The 12,805-nt window shown below is 53.7% G+C and overlaps 1 protein-coding gene across 1 annotated transcript in view; it reads right to left on the bottom strand.

The window, feature by feature from the left end:
• Positions 1-3,419: 3,419 nt before the first annotated feature.
• LOC140419719 (plasminogen-like) overlaps positions 3,420-12,805 on the bottom strand; it is a 181,888-nt gene continuing 172,502 nt past the window's right edge. The window contains exon 14 of the mRNA XM_072503660.1: positions 3,420-3,689. Within this exon, the coding sequence (XP_072359761.1) occupies positions 3,685-3,689 (5 nt within the window). The 3' untranslated portion in view covers positions 3,420-3,684. The remainder of the gene's footprint in view (positions 3,690-12,805) is intronic.

Here is a 12,805-nt window from a genome sequence, read left to right on the forward strand (position 1 = left end):
CTTGGCTGACCCACCCCTTTCTCAATCTCGTCTGGTGTGTAACCTTAAGGTGTATCTTATGGAGACTTCCGGTTGCGGCTATGCGGAGCTAAGCCGCACGATTCGGCAACTCCCGCTATTACGGACTTTCGGGCTCATTAGAGGAGCCCCAACGGAATTTTTTCGAAGACAACCTGTGGGGAAGGGAAGAGAGAGGTCCCCCTCCAACTTTTATGGACCGGACCAGAAGTGCAACGGCCAAAAAAAGCGGCATTGGAGCAGCGGGAGAAGCGAGGGAAAAAAATCAAAATGGCGGCGGCCGGGGACAAAGCGGAGTGCGGGCCGGAGCTGCAGGAATTCATCAAGCGCTGCTTCAAGGAGCTGTGCAAGGAGATGCTGGCGCCTATGCTGGCGGCAATTGAAGGACTAGGGATGACCCAGAAGGCCCACGAGGTAAAGATCCAGGAGGTACAGAAAAGAGTGAGTGAGAATGAGGACGAGCTCTTGGGCCTGGCGATGAGAGTGGAGCAGCACGAGGCGCTACACAAGTGGGCGGGAAGACTCGAAGACCTGGAGAACAGCTCGAGGAGAAAGAATCTGCGGATCCTGGGTCTCCCTGAAGGAGTGGAGGGGGCCGATGCCGCGGCATACGTGGGCACGATGCTCGGGGCGATGATGGGCACGGAGGCCCCTTCGAGGTCGCTGGAGCTGGACGGGGCACACCGGGTGCTGGCGAGGAGGCCCAAGGCAAATGAGCCGCCAAGGGCGATGGTGGTGAGATTTCACCGGTTCACGGACAGAGAGAGGGTCCTGAAATGGGCAAAGAAGGAGCGGAGCAGTAAGTGGGACAATGCAGAGATCCGAATATACCCGGACTGGAGTACGAAGGTTGCAAAGCGGAGAGCGGGTTTCAACTGGGTCAAAGCGGTGATGCACCGGAAAGGAGTGAAATTTGGAAAGCTGCAGCCAGCGCGACTGTGGGTCACATACAAGGACCAACACTATTATTTTGAAACGCCTGAAGAGGCGTGGACCTTCATACAAACCGAAAAGTTGGACTCTAACTGAGGGTTTATGAGGGTGGGGGGGATGTTTGAGGTCTGATGTGTGATGGTTGTTGTATATAGGGGGTCAATCATGCACAGGAAATGTTACATGGGCTGGGGGAGAGAGACAAGGCAGCTGTGCCAGAGGGGGCGGGGCGGGCTTTGGAAAGCGCCGGGTTTTTCCCGCGCGCGGGAAGAAAGGCGGGAAGGGGAATGAAGGAACGCATACTGATTGGGAGACTCCCACACGAGGAGGTCAATGGGATGGCGGGGGAAGCCGGGGTCAGCAGGTGTCAGCTGACTTACGGGAGTGATATTGGGGGAGCAAAAAAGCTAGACAGGGGTCTAGCGGGGGGGAGGGGTTGGGGGGAAGGGGGGAAAAAGGGTTGCTGCTGCACTGGCCGAAAGGGAATGGGACACAGAAGAGGTGGTCGGGACGGGGGTCCCCCGGTTGGGGGACTGGAGGGTGAGGGAGGCGCGGACACGGGACTGGCCCAGAAAAGGAGATGGCTAGTCGGCGGGGGGGGGGGGGGTGCCCCTCCAATCCGGCTGATAACGTGGAATGAGAGGGGCCTGAATGGGCCGGTGAAGAGGGCTCGAGTGTTCGCGCACTTAAAGGGACTGAAGGCAGACGTGGTCATGCTCCAAGAGACACACCTGAAGGTGGTGGACCAGGTCAGGTTAAGAAAGGGATGGGTAGGACAGGTATTCCACTCGGGACTGGACGCGAAGAATAGAGGGGTGGCAATATTGGTGGGAAAGCGGGTGTCATTTGAGGCCAAGACTATCGTAGTGGACAATGGAGGACGATATGTGATGGTGAGCGGTAGGTTGCAAGGGACGTGGGTGGTGTTGGTAAATGTATATGCCCCGAATTGGGATGATGCTGGATTCATGAAGCGCATGTTGGGGCGCATTCCGAACCTGGAGGTAGGAGGCCTGATAATGGGAGGGGACTTCAATACAATGCTGGACCCAGCACTGGACCGCTCCAGATCAAGGACTGGAAAGAGGCCGGTGGCGGCCAAGGTGCTTAGGGGGTTTATGGATCACATATCAGACACCTCATGAACGCCTCCTTGTTTTCCCCAGGACCTCACTCCCAACCTGGCTAGCGACACCCGGACCCATCCTGCTTCGGAAACATGTGAGGGCGCACAAGTCGGACCTGTTGGTCGAGAGGGTCCACCTGCTGCACGCCAACCCCCAGCACGCCTATGTTGCATTCCCGGACGGCCGCCAAGACACGGTCTCCCATCGGGACCTGGCGCCCGCAGGAGCCCCACGCGCCCCCGCAGGAGCCCAACGCGCCCCCGCACCAGTGTCCCCACCCCCACCCTCCCCGCAACACCTGACCGGAGGGTCAGTACTCCCGCCGCCCCTGCCTCGGCCCGAACAAGCACCGACGCCCCCTACAGGCGCCCCCCCCCCCGCCCCCCCGTCCTGCCTACTTTTCGCCCCAACAGTGCCGCCTAGGGGTGACAAAGCTGCCTGGGAGGACAACACCATGTTCCCGGAATCGCAACCGCCGGGACCCCCATCAGGATCACCATCGAAGTCCAGACACTCCAGAAGGACGACCAGGCCACCCGATCAACTGATTGCTGCACCATGAACACTTTGCTATTACCCTCGACATCACGGCACCTCAATACCTGGTCCTACCATGCGAAAGGCGACATTAACGCTGGCCATCACCCCGCCTGGCTCTTTTTTTTAACAGGGGGTGAATGTGATGATACCAGGTATTGTGGTACCTGAGAGGTGGATGACCATTGGCTAGACCCAGGAGTCTACCATTGGCTGATGGGGAATAGTTCTAGCAGATTAAAGCCTATTAGTTATGACTCACCTTGTCTCGAGAGTAATGGATTGCGCATCAGCGACCATGCTGCCCATCGATGCAGACATGCCAAATTTCCTTAGCTTCTGTAGGAAGTAGAGACGTTGTTGGGCTTTCTTGACTGTTGCATCAACGTAAGTGGACCAGGACAGGCTGTTGGTGATGGTGACCCCCAGGAACTTAAAGCTATCGACCATCTCCACTTTGGAGCCATTGATGCAGACGTGAGTGTGTGTCATGATACGCTTCCTGAAGTTGAACAGTTCCTTGGTCTTTCTGACATTACGAGAGCGAATGTTTTCGGTACACCATGCAACCAAGTGATTTATCTTCCTTCTGTAGTTTGTTCGTCGTTGTTTGAGATACGGCCCACCACAGTCGTATCATCCACAAACTTATAGATTGAGTTGGAGTTAAATCTTGTCACACAGTCATGTGTGTATAGGGCAGATAGATGGCAGAATAGAACTGCCTCTCAAACAGTCACTATCCATAACCTCTGGTGTCAGTGACAATTTTTAAAGTTCCCCTTCCTGAAATAAAAGCCAGACTTGTAATAGTGAAACAATTTAATATTTCACACATGGAATTTTACATTCTGATTGAAAGGAAATACATTTTTATATTTTTGGCTATTACATTGAGTTATATCTTTCTTAACCGTTCCTCATGGTAATTTTAATCCAGTCAATAAAAAATGAAACTCGAACATAAACTCCTGGCTTCATTCACCTTGCGCAACCAAGGCCCCAAGATGTTACTCCTTGTAGAATATAGCTGCCTTCGGAGTTTGGACATACCAAAGGGCCTCCACTGTCACCCTAAAAAACAGCACAATCAAAGGATCAATAAAAGAACAGTCATAGTTTAAACCCATTACATAGCACTCATATCAGATAAATGGTTGTCAGGCATTTAACCACTGTGACTTTGAGTTACGCTTCGTTGGAATGAAGTGCTTGCTTTTTAAAATCAGAAAATTGGGCACTGGGCCAAGTCTAATTATTTTAAAATAATTTGAGGGATTTGTTCATTTTTTGCTTACCCCCTCGTGGCCCTGAGAAGGGATTTCTTATAGAGCCATTGACAATTTTATACATCTAAGTGACTTAATTGACTATAAACCCTGGCAAAACTCAGCAAGTCAGACAGTATCTGTGGAGAACGACAGAGTTAATGGGTGGGACTTTCTGGTCTTGCCAGCCCTGGGACCGGGAATTCCCGCCTGAGGTCAATGGACCTTTGAATGGTCTGTTAAGTTATCCATCCCGCCTCCGACGATTCCCGCAGTGGCCAGGACCGGAAAATTTACCCCTAAAAATTGGGTTAAATCTATCGGTCATTGGCCTCTCATCAGAATGTCAGAACCCTCCAGGAATTGAAGATTAATCTCCAGGACCCTGCTGTACATAACCTTGAAGAGGTATCATAGGGACATTAAAAAAGATTGTTTTTCTTGTCGTTTTCTTTGAACTTTTCTCTTTACCAGATACAAAAATATTGACAATTGAAAGAAAGCGCTCTTTGGCTGACAGTCAAACATTATCCAACAGGGATAACGAATCTTTTTGCTTTCCCATTGGTGCAGGAAGGCAGGGTGTCACAAGGACGGAGGTGTTGGTCAACTAATAGCTGGAGCAAGGGGGTAAGTCATATGATGAAACCTCCTGGAATACATGTAATCACAGTTGACAACCCTAAGTTCTGATGAAAGTTCACCGGCCAGATGCTGCCTGACCAGGAGAGGCTTTTTTTGGTCTTATTTCAGATTTGCACCATCCACAGTATTTTGCTTTTGGATGAATAAACTACTTCAGTTAAGAGTCAAACCTGTTGGTGTGTACCTGAAGTCACACATAAGCCAGACTGGGTAAGGCCAACATGAGTCCTTCCTCAAAGGATATTAGTGAATGAACCATAGAATAGAACCATATAATTCCGACAGTGCAGAAGGAGACCATTCGGCCCATCAAGTCTGCACCGAGCATCTAAAAGAGTACCCTACCTAGGTCCACTCCCCCACCCTATCCCCATAACCCCATCTAAGCTGCACATCTTTGGACACTAAGGCAAATTTAGCATGGCCAATCCACCTAACCTGTACATCTTTGGACTGTGGGAGGAAACTGGAGCACCCGGTGGAAACCCACACAGACACGGAGAGAAAGTGCAGACTCCGCACAGTCGCTCAAGGCTGGAATTGAACCCGGGTGCCTGGCGCTGTCAGGCATCAGCGCTAACCACTGTGCCACTGTGCCACCCGAATGAATAGGAGTTTTACAACAATCTGACCGTGTTTATATCCAGAGATTTAAAAACTGAATTTAAACTCTCAACCTGCCACAGTGAGATTTGAAACTTGTGTTCTCTGGAATGTCAGTGATTCTGATTTCAGTTTTCTGTGTTCCCACCTTCTGACTATTAGAATGGAAACGTGTAATCGTTACAACTCAGAAGGAAGCCATTCAGCTTGTTCAGTCCATTGTTAGAGCAATTTAACTGGTCTCACTCCCCGACATTTTCCTGTAGCCTTGAAAAGGTTCTTTCTTCAGATTCTTATCCAATTCCCTCTTGGTGACCAAGCTATCAACTGCTTTGGTCCAGCTCTTTGAAACTCTCTGCCGCAACCTCTGCACTTGCTCCACCTTTCAAAAAGCTTACAACCTTTGGATTTGACCACACCTTTGGTCACCCCGCCTATCTTGTTCCTTGCTTGCAGAGTTTTCTGTACAGCACCTTGTGAAGACCCTGCGGACATTTCTTTATGTTCATGGCACTATGTAAGGAGCAAGGTGTTTAATTAAACAGCAGATGGCGATGGCATTATCTGGGGAAGTGCAGGGCTATCTCCGTGGCGGAGGTCAGCATGCGACAACCAAGTGAACCCCTAATGCAAAATGCTGTCCCTATAGCAAATGAGTCACCCTTCTTCCCCAGACCACTCCTTCCTAAGATGTCATCATGTGTCTTGTCTTTTGTTTTGCAGGATCACCATTAGACCATGCCGGCCCTTCTGGGGTACCTCGCCCCCAGCCACAACCCCAGCAAATCCCGGAGGACTAGTTGGGGGATGACACCGACTTCTCAGCACTGCTCTCACCTGCACCCTCCACCACCACAAAGACTATCACCTTGGTGGTGCATTGTAGTAAGGATTCTCTTGGGTCACCTTCTAGTGAGCACGTGACACATGCTATAGCACATCAGGTGGAGGTAGGAATTCCCGAGGGAGCAGGTGGTCAGAGGGCTGCCGGATCCTAGGAACCAGCTGTAGCCTGGACAGGTATCACTCTTTTGGAAAGTATGATCACATTACTGGTGGAGATGCAGACGCAGAGCCAGAATCTGCAGGAAGGGGTGTCAGCAACTCTCGCGAGATTCACCAGCCTCGTCCCATCACCAAGTCAGAATGATGAAACCGGTAAATCGTGCCCGTAATGTTGTTTATTTCAAATTCCCCTTCCCACCTATCCATTGCATTCTCCATCAATGATAATAATTTATTTGTATATTGCAAATGGATGTTAAGGTGGTCATAACTGTTAATATCTGACCATTTCAGCTAATGTTGGTGTCTGCCCAATGTGAAAATGCACACAAATCAAGGTTATCATTTTCTGAACTTGTGTTCAGGGATAGGTGAGCAAAGCCTTGCATACCAACTGGATATATCTGTAGTTGCTATGAGAGGTGGATGGGAAAACCGCTGATGCATCTGTGATTTTCCATGATGGACCATGTCAGGTGAGGCTTCCAAGCAACAGAGCTGTCTTGATCAGGTAGTGATCATGTTACTGGACTAGCAATCTATAGACTATGACGAATAATCTGGAGGACATGAGTCGCTAGATTTTTACATCTAGAAATAATGAATAAACTGAAAAATGGCTATGAAACTGCTAAATTGTTGTAAAAGCCCAACCAGTTTTTTAATGTCCTTTTGTCGAAGGGAATCTGCTAAGTTTATCAAGCAGTTGATATGTGACTTCAGTCCCACACTAAGTGGCTGACTCATAAATGCTTTTTAAAATGGCCTCGCTAGCGCAGCATAATCATAGCATCATTACAGTGCAGAGGGAGGCCTTTCGGCCTATTGAGTCTGCATCGACCCTCTAAAAGAGCACTCTACCTGATGCACTATCAATTACGATGAGACGAGAGTAGAATGTAATCGAGGCTTTATTACACAGAGATGTGTGACCTCCTACAGCAGCTTACAAAATGGCTGCTGTTCGGAGAGCACACACATTTATACTCCACCTCCTGGGCGTAGCCAGCAGGCAGGGTTCTACCCCTGTAGTACAGGGGCCTTACCGTAATACCCATATATACAATATAATACAACAGTGGTGAATACCACATTCACCCCCTGTTAAAAATGAGTCCAGCGGGGATGGTGGAAAACTATATACATACAGATTGATTTTAAAATTACAGAGAAGGTTACAAATTTAGCCTTGATCTGTCGTTGAGAGCACCGCAGTGCTGGTGGTGACTCAGGCATTGGCTTAGTCTTCGGTGATTCCGGGAGCGTGTTGAAATCCTCTTCATCCCCGGGTGGGAGCAAGGGGAGGATGGATTGTCCTGGAGCGGGGGCTGCGGTGGGGTGTGACGGGGGAGGGGAGGGTGGCGCCGGGGTGGGGAGGGGGGGGGGGGAACCACCTGGTGCCAGATCCATGAGTGAGACTGTGTCTTGGCGGCCGTTGGGGTATGCTACGTAGGCGTACTGCGGGTTCGCATGGAGTAGCTGTAATCTCTCAACCAACAGGTCCGCTTTGTGGAGCCGCACGTGCTTGCAGAGGAGAATGGGTCCTGGAGCTGCCAGCCACGTTGGGAGCGAAACCCCGGTGGTGGACTTCCTGGGGAAGGCAAAGAGACGTTCATGGGGGGTTTTGTTGGTCGTGGTGCACAGAAGCGACCGAATGGAGTGAAGTGCGTCGGGGAGGACCTCCTGCCAGCGGGAGGCCGGGAGATTTCTGGACCTTAGGGCCAACTGGACGGCCCTCCAGCTCGTCCCATTCTCCCGCTCCAACTGCCCGTTTCCCCGGGGGTTGTAGCTGGTCGTCCTGCTCGAGGCAATGCCCCTGTTGAGCAGGTACTGGCGCAGCTCCACGCTCATAAATGCGGATCCCCGGTCGCTGTGGACATAGGCAGGGAAACCGAACGGAGCAAAGATGGTGTTGAGGGCTTTGATGACGGTGGCAGACGTCATATCGGGGCAGGGACGGCGAAGGGGAATCGGGAATACTCGTCGACCACATTAAGAAAGTACGTGTTGCGGTTGGTGGAGGGGAGGGGCCCTTTGAAGTCCACGCTGAGGCGTTCAAAGGGGCTGGAGGCCTTCACCAGGCACGCACGGTCTGGCTGGTAGAAGTGAGGTTTACACTCCTCGCAGAACTGGCAGTCTCTGGTGATAGCTCTGACTTCCTCCATGGAGTAGGGCAGATTGCGGGCCTTAATGAAGTGGTAACAGCGGGTGACTCCCGGGTGACAGAGATCGTCATGCAGGGTCCGGAGTCGGTCCACTTGTGCGCTGGCACATGTACCTCGGGATAGGGCATCGGGGGCTCGTTGAGCTTACCGGGGCGATACAAAATCTCGTAATTGTAGGTGGAGAGCTCGATCCTCCACCTCAAGATTTTATCATTTTTGATCTTACCCCGTTGTGTGTTGTTAAACATGAAGGCAACCGACCGTTGGTCAGTGAGGAGAGTGAATCTCCTGCTGGCCAGGTAATGCCTCCAATGTCGCACAGTTTCAACGATCGCTTGGGCCTCCTTTTTGACAGAGGAGTGCCGAATTTCAGAGGCATGGAGGGTGCGGGAAAAGAATGCCACGGGCCTGCCTGCCTGGTTGAGGGTGGCGGTGTAGCGCACAAAGACTCCGTGAGACGAATAGAGTGAAGTCGATGAGGCTTTATTAAGCGTGTCTGTTCCCCCACAGCTCGATAGTAAACTGGCCTGCGGGGGAAGACTCCGGCTTCTTATACTCCGCCTTCAGGGCGGAGCTAGAGATCAACGGCCAACCAGGACCCGGGATCTGTCAGCCAATGACATTAGGGCTTCCAGTCCCACATGACCCCCAATACATACTACCACATTCACCCCTTGTCAAAAATGAACCCAGCGGGGTGATGCTTCGTATGGTGGTAAGGGTTTACAGGGCTGGTCCTGGGAGGAAAAGAAAAAAAACATTCGCAAGGCAATACAGTATTGTACAATTTTGTCCTGTTGCAACTATTTACAGAGGGTATGGGAAGAAAAGCAAAATGTTCTTATGAAAGTCCATATTTAGTTTTAGATCGACGCCACGAGTCGGTCGGGTGGTCTGGTCGTCCGTGTCGATCGCCTCGGCCCCGGTGGTGGTGGTGCTTGTACCGTTGTCGTCGCCTCCAGGAGCCTTACGGTTTCAGCTTGGGCTTTATTCTTGGTCGGTGCTGAGGGGAGGGGGACCGATCCTCCTGGGAAGGGGGCGGTCGCGGGGTGCGGCGGTGGCAGGAAGGGGGGGGTTGGGTTGATGATGTCGGGGGGGTGTGCGTGTTGCCGGCGGGTGCCAGATCCCGTAGGGAGACCGTGCCCTGTCGGCCGTCGGGGTACTCCACGTAGGCGTACTGGGGGTTCGCGTGGAGGAGGTGAACCCTTTCGACCAACGGGTCCGCCTTATGTGCCCGCACATGCTTTCGGAGCAGGATGGGTCCTGGGGCCGCCAGCCAGGTCGGCAGCGACGTTCCAGAGTAGGACCTCCTAGGGAAAACAAGGAGACGCTCATGAGGCGTTTGATTAGTGCTCGTACATAATAACGACCGGATGGAGTGGAGAGCGTCCGGGAGGACCTCCTGCCACCGTGAAACTGGGAGGTCCCTGGACCGTAGGGCCAGTAGGACGGCCTTCTAGACCGTGCCGTTCTCCCTCTATACTTGCCCGTTCCCCCGGGGGTTGTAGCTGGTCGTCCTGCTTGAGGCTATACCGTTGCTGAGCAGGAACTGGAGCAGCTCGTCACTCATGAAAGAGGACCCCCTGTCGCTGTGGACGTAAGCGGGGTAACCGAACAGTGTGAAGATGCTGTTCAGGGCTTTAATGACTGTGGCCGCGGTCATGTCGGAGCAGGGAATGGCAAAAGGGAAGCGGGAGTATTCGTCCATCACATTAAGAAAATATGCGTTGCGGTCGGTGGAGGGGAGGGGCACTTTGAAATCGAGACTGAGGCGTTCAAAGGGGCGGGAAGCCTTAATCAGGTGCGCTCCATCTGGCCTGAAAAAATGCGGCTTGCATTCCGCGCAGATGTGGCAGTCCCTTGTGACTGTACGGACCTCCTCTAAAGAGTATGGGAGATTGCGGGACTTGATGAAGTGGTAAAACCGAGTGACCCCCGGGTGGCAGAGGTCCTCGTGGAGGGCTTGGAGGCGGTCAATTTGTGCGTTGGCACATGTGCCGCGGGATAGGGCATCGGACGGCTCGTTCAGCTTTCCGGGACGATACAAAATCTCGTAGTTGAAGGTGGAGAGCTCGATCCTCCACCTTAAGATCTTGTCGTTTTTGATTTTGCCCCGCTGTGCATTATCGAACATGAAGGCTACCGACCGTTGGTCCGTGAGGAGAGTGAATCTCCTGCCGGCCAGGTAATGCCTCCAATGTCGCACAGCTTCCACTATGGCTTGGGCTTCCTTTTCTACTGAAGAGTGGCGGATTTCTGAGGCGTGGAGGGTCCGGGAGAAAAAGGCCACGAGTCTGCCCGCTTGGTTAAGGGTGGCCGCTAGAGCTACGTCGGAGGCGTCGCTCTCGACCTGGAAGGGGAGGGACTCGTCGATGGCGCGCATCGTGGCCTTTGCGATATCCGCTTTGATGCGGCTGAAGGCCTGGCAAGCCTCTGTCGACAGGGGGAAGGTCGTGGTCTGTATTAGGGGGCGGGCCTTGTCTGCGTACTGGGGGACCCACTGGGCGTAGTATGAAAAGAACCCCAAGCAGCGTTTCAGGGCTTTTGGGCAGTGCGGGAGGGGAAATTCCATGAGTGCGCGCATACGTTCGGGGTCAGGGCCTATTATCCCATTGCGCACTACGTAGCCCAGAATGGCTAGCCGATCGGTGCTAAAAACGCACTTGTCCTCGTTGTACGTGAGGTTCAAGGCTTTGGCGGTCTGGAGGAATTTTTGGAGGGTGGCGTCGTGGTCCTGCTGATCGTGGCCGCAGATGGTTACATTGTCGAGATACGGGAATGTGGCCCGCAACCCATGTTGATCAACCATTCGGTCCATCTCCCGTTGGAAGACCGAGACCCCGTTTGTGACGCCAAAAGGGACCCGTAGGAAATGGTATAATCGCCCGTCTGCCTCGAAGGCTGTGTACTTGCGGTCACTTGGGCGGATGGGGAGCTGATGGTAGGCGGACTTGAGGTCCACGGTGGAGAAGACTTTATATTGGGCAATCCGGTTGACCATGTCGGATATGCGGGGGAGAGGGTACGCGTCTAGTTGTGTGTACCTGTTGATGGTCTGGCTATAGTCAATGACCATCCTTTGTTTCTCCCCTGTCTTCACTACTACCACCTGCGCTCTCCAGGGACTATTGCTGGCCTGGATTATGCCCTCCTTTAGTAGCCGCTGGACTTCGGACCGAATGAAGGTCCGGTCCTGGGCGCTGTACCGTCTGCTCCTAGTGGCGACGGGTTTGCAATCCGGGGTGAGGTTCGCAAACAAGGACGGGGGTTGCACCTTGAGGGTTGCGAGGCCGCAGATAGTGAGTGGGGGTATTGGGCCGCCGAATTTGAACGTAAGGCTCTGTAGATTGCATTGGAAATCTAATCCCAGTAAGGTGGGGTCACAGAGTTGGGGAAGGACGTTTAGTTTGTAGTTTTTGAACTCCCTCCCCTGCACCGTTAGGGTAACTATGCAGAATCCCTGGATCTGTACGGAGTGGGATCCTGCAGCTAGGGAAATCTTTTGTGCGCTGGGATAGGTGGTCAAGGAACAGTGTCTTACCGTGTCGGGGTGTATAAAGCTCTCCGTGCTCCCGGAGTCGACTAGGCATGGTGTCTTGTGGCCGTTTATTAGCACCGTTGTCGTCGTCGTCTGGAGTGTCCGGGGCCGAGCTTGATCGAGCGTGATTGAAGCGAGACGTGGTTGTAGTAGTGGAGTGGGGTCCATTGTTGCCGTCCAAGATGGCGTCGGGGATGGACAAAATGGCCGCCCCCATACATCGCACGTGGCTGGGGGTCACAAGATGGCGGCGGGCGTGGACAAAATGGCCGCCCCCACGCGTCGTACAGGTCTGGGGCGGTCCAAGATGGCGGCGCCCCTCCTCCCCTCGTGGTGGCCGGGACCCAAAATGGCGCCGTCTGCGGGTCGCACATGGTGTGCTGGGGGGGCTGGGGAGCGCCAGGACCGCGAGCGCTAGGACCGCGAGCGCTAGGACCGCGAGCGCTAGGACCGCGCAGAGCTCCCTCACTGGGGACAGCGGTGGTCGGGGCCCAAGTAGGTGGCGCCGGCGGGTCAGGCGTGGGGCGCGGGGTGGGGGTTAGGGTGGCGTTAGGGACGCGCAAAACTCCCTCCTCTCCGTGGAGAGTGTTGGCCGGGACCCAAAGCGGTAGCGCCGGCGGCGGGTCATACATGGGCTGCGGGGAGGGGGGTTGGGGAGCGTAGGTAGCGTGCAGAGCTCCCAGTTCTCCCGGGACCGCGGTGGTCGGGACCCAGAGCGGCTGCGCCTGCGGGTCGTACATGGCGTGCTGGGGGGGTTGGGGCGCGTAAACTGCTTGCAGGGCTCCCTGTGCTCCCGGGACAGCGGCGACCTCGCGGGTCCGGCACACAACCGCATAATGGCCCTTTTTCCCGCAGCTTTTGCAGATACCTGCGCGGGCCGGGCAGCGCTGTCGGGGGTGTTTCGCCTGGCCGCAGAAATAACAGCGGGCGCCCCCGGTGCGACTCTGCGTTTGGCCCGCGCAAGCC

Source organism: Scyliorhinus torazame, chromosome 1 (genome assembly GCF_047496885.1).
Source record: "Scyliorhinus torazame isolate Kashiwa2021f chromosome 1, sScyTor2.1, whole genome shotgun sequence".
In the NCBI taxonomy this organism is placed as follows: domain Eukaryota; kingdom Metazoa; phylum Chordata; class Chondrichthyes; order Carcharhiniformes; family Scyliorhinidae; genus Scyliorhinus; species Scyliorhinus torazame.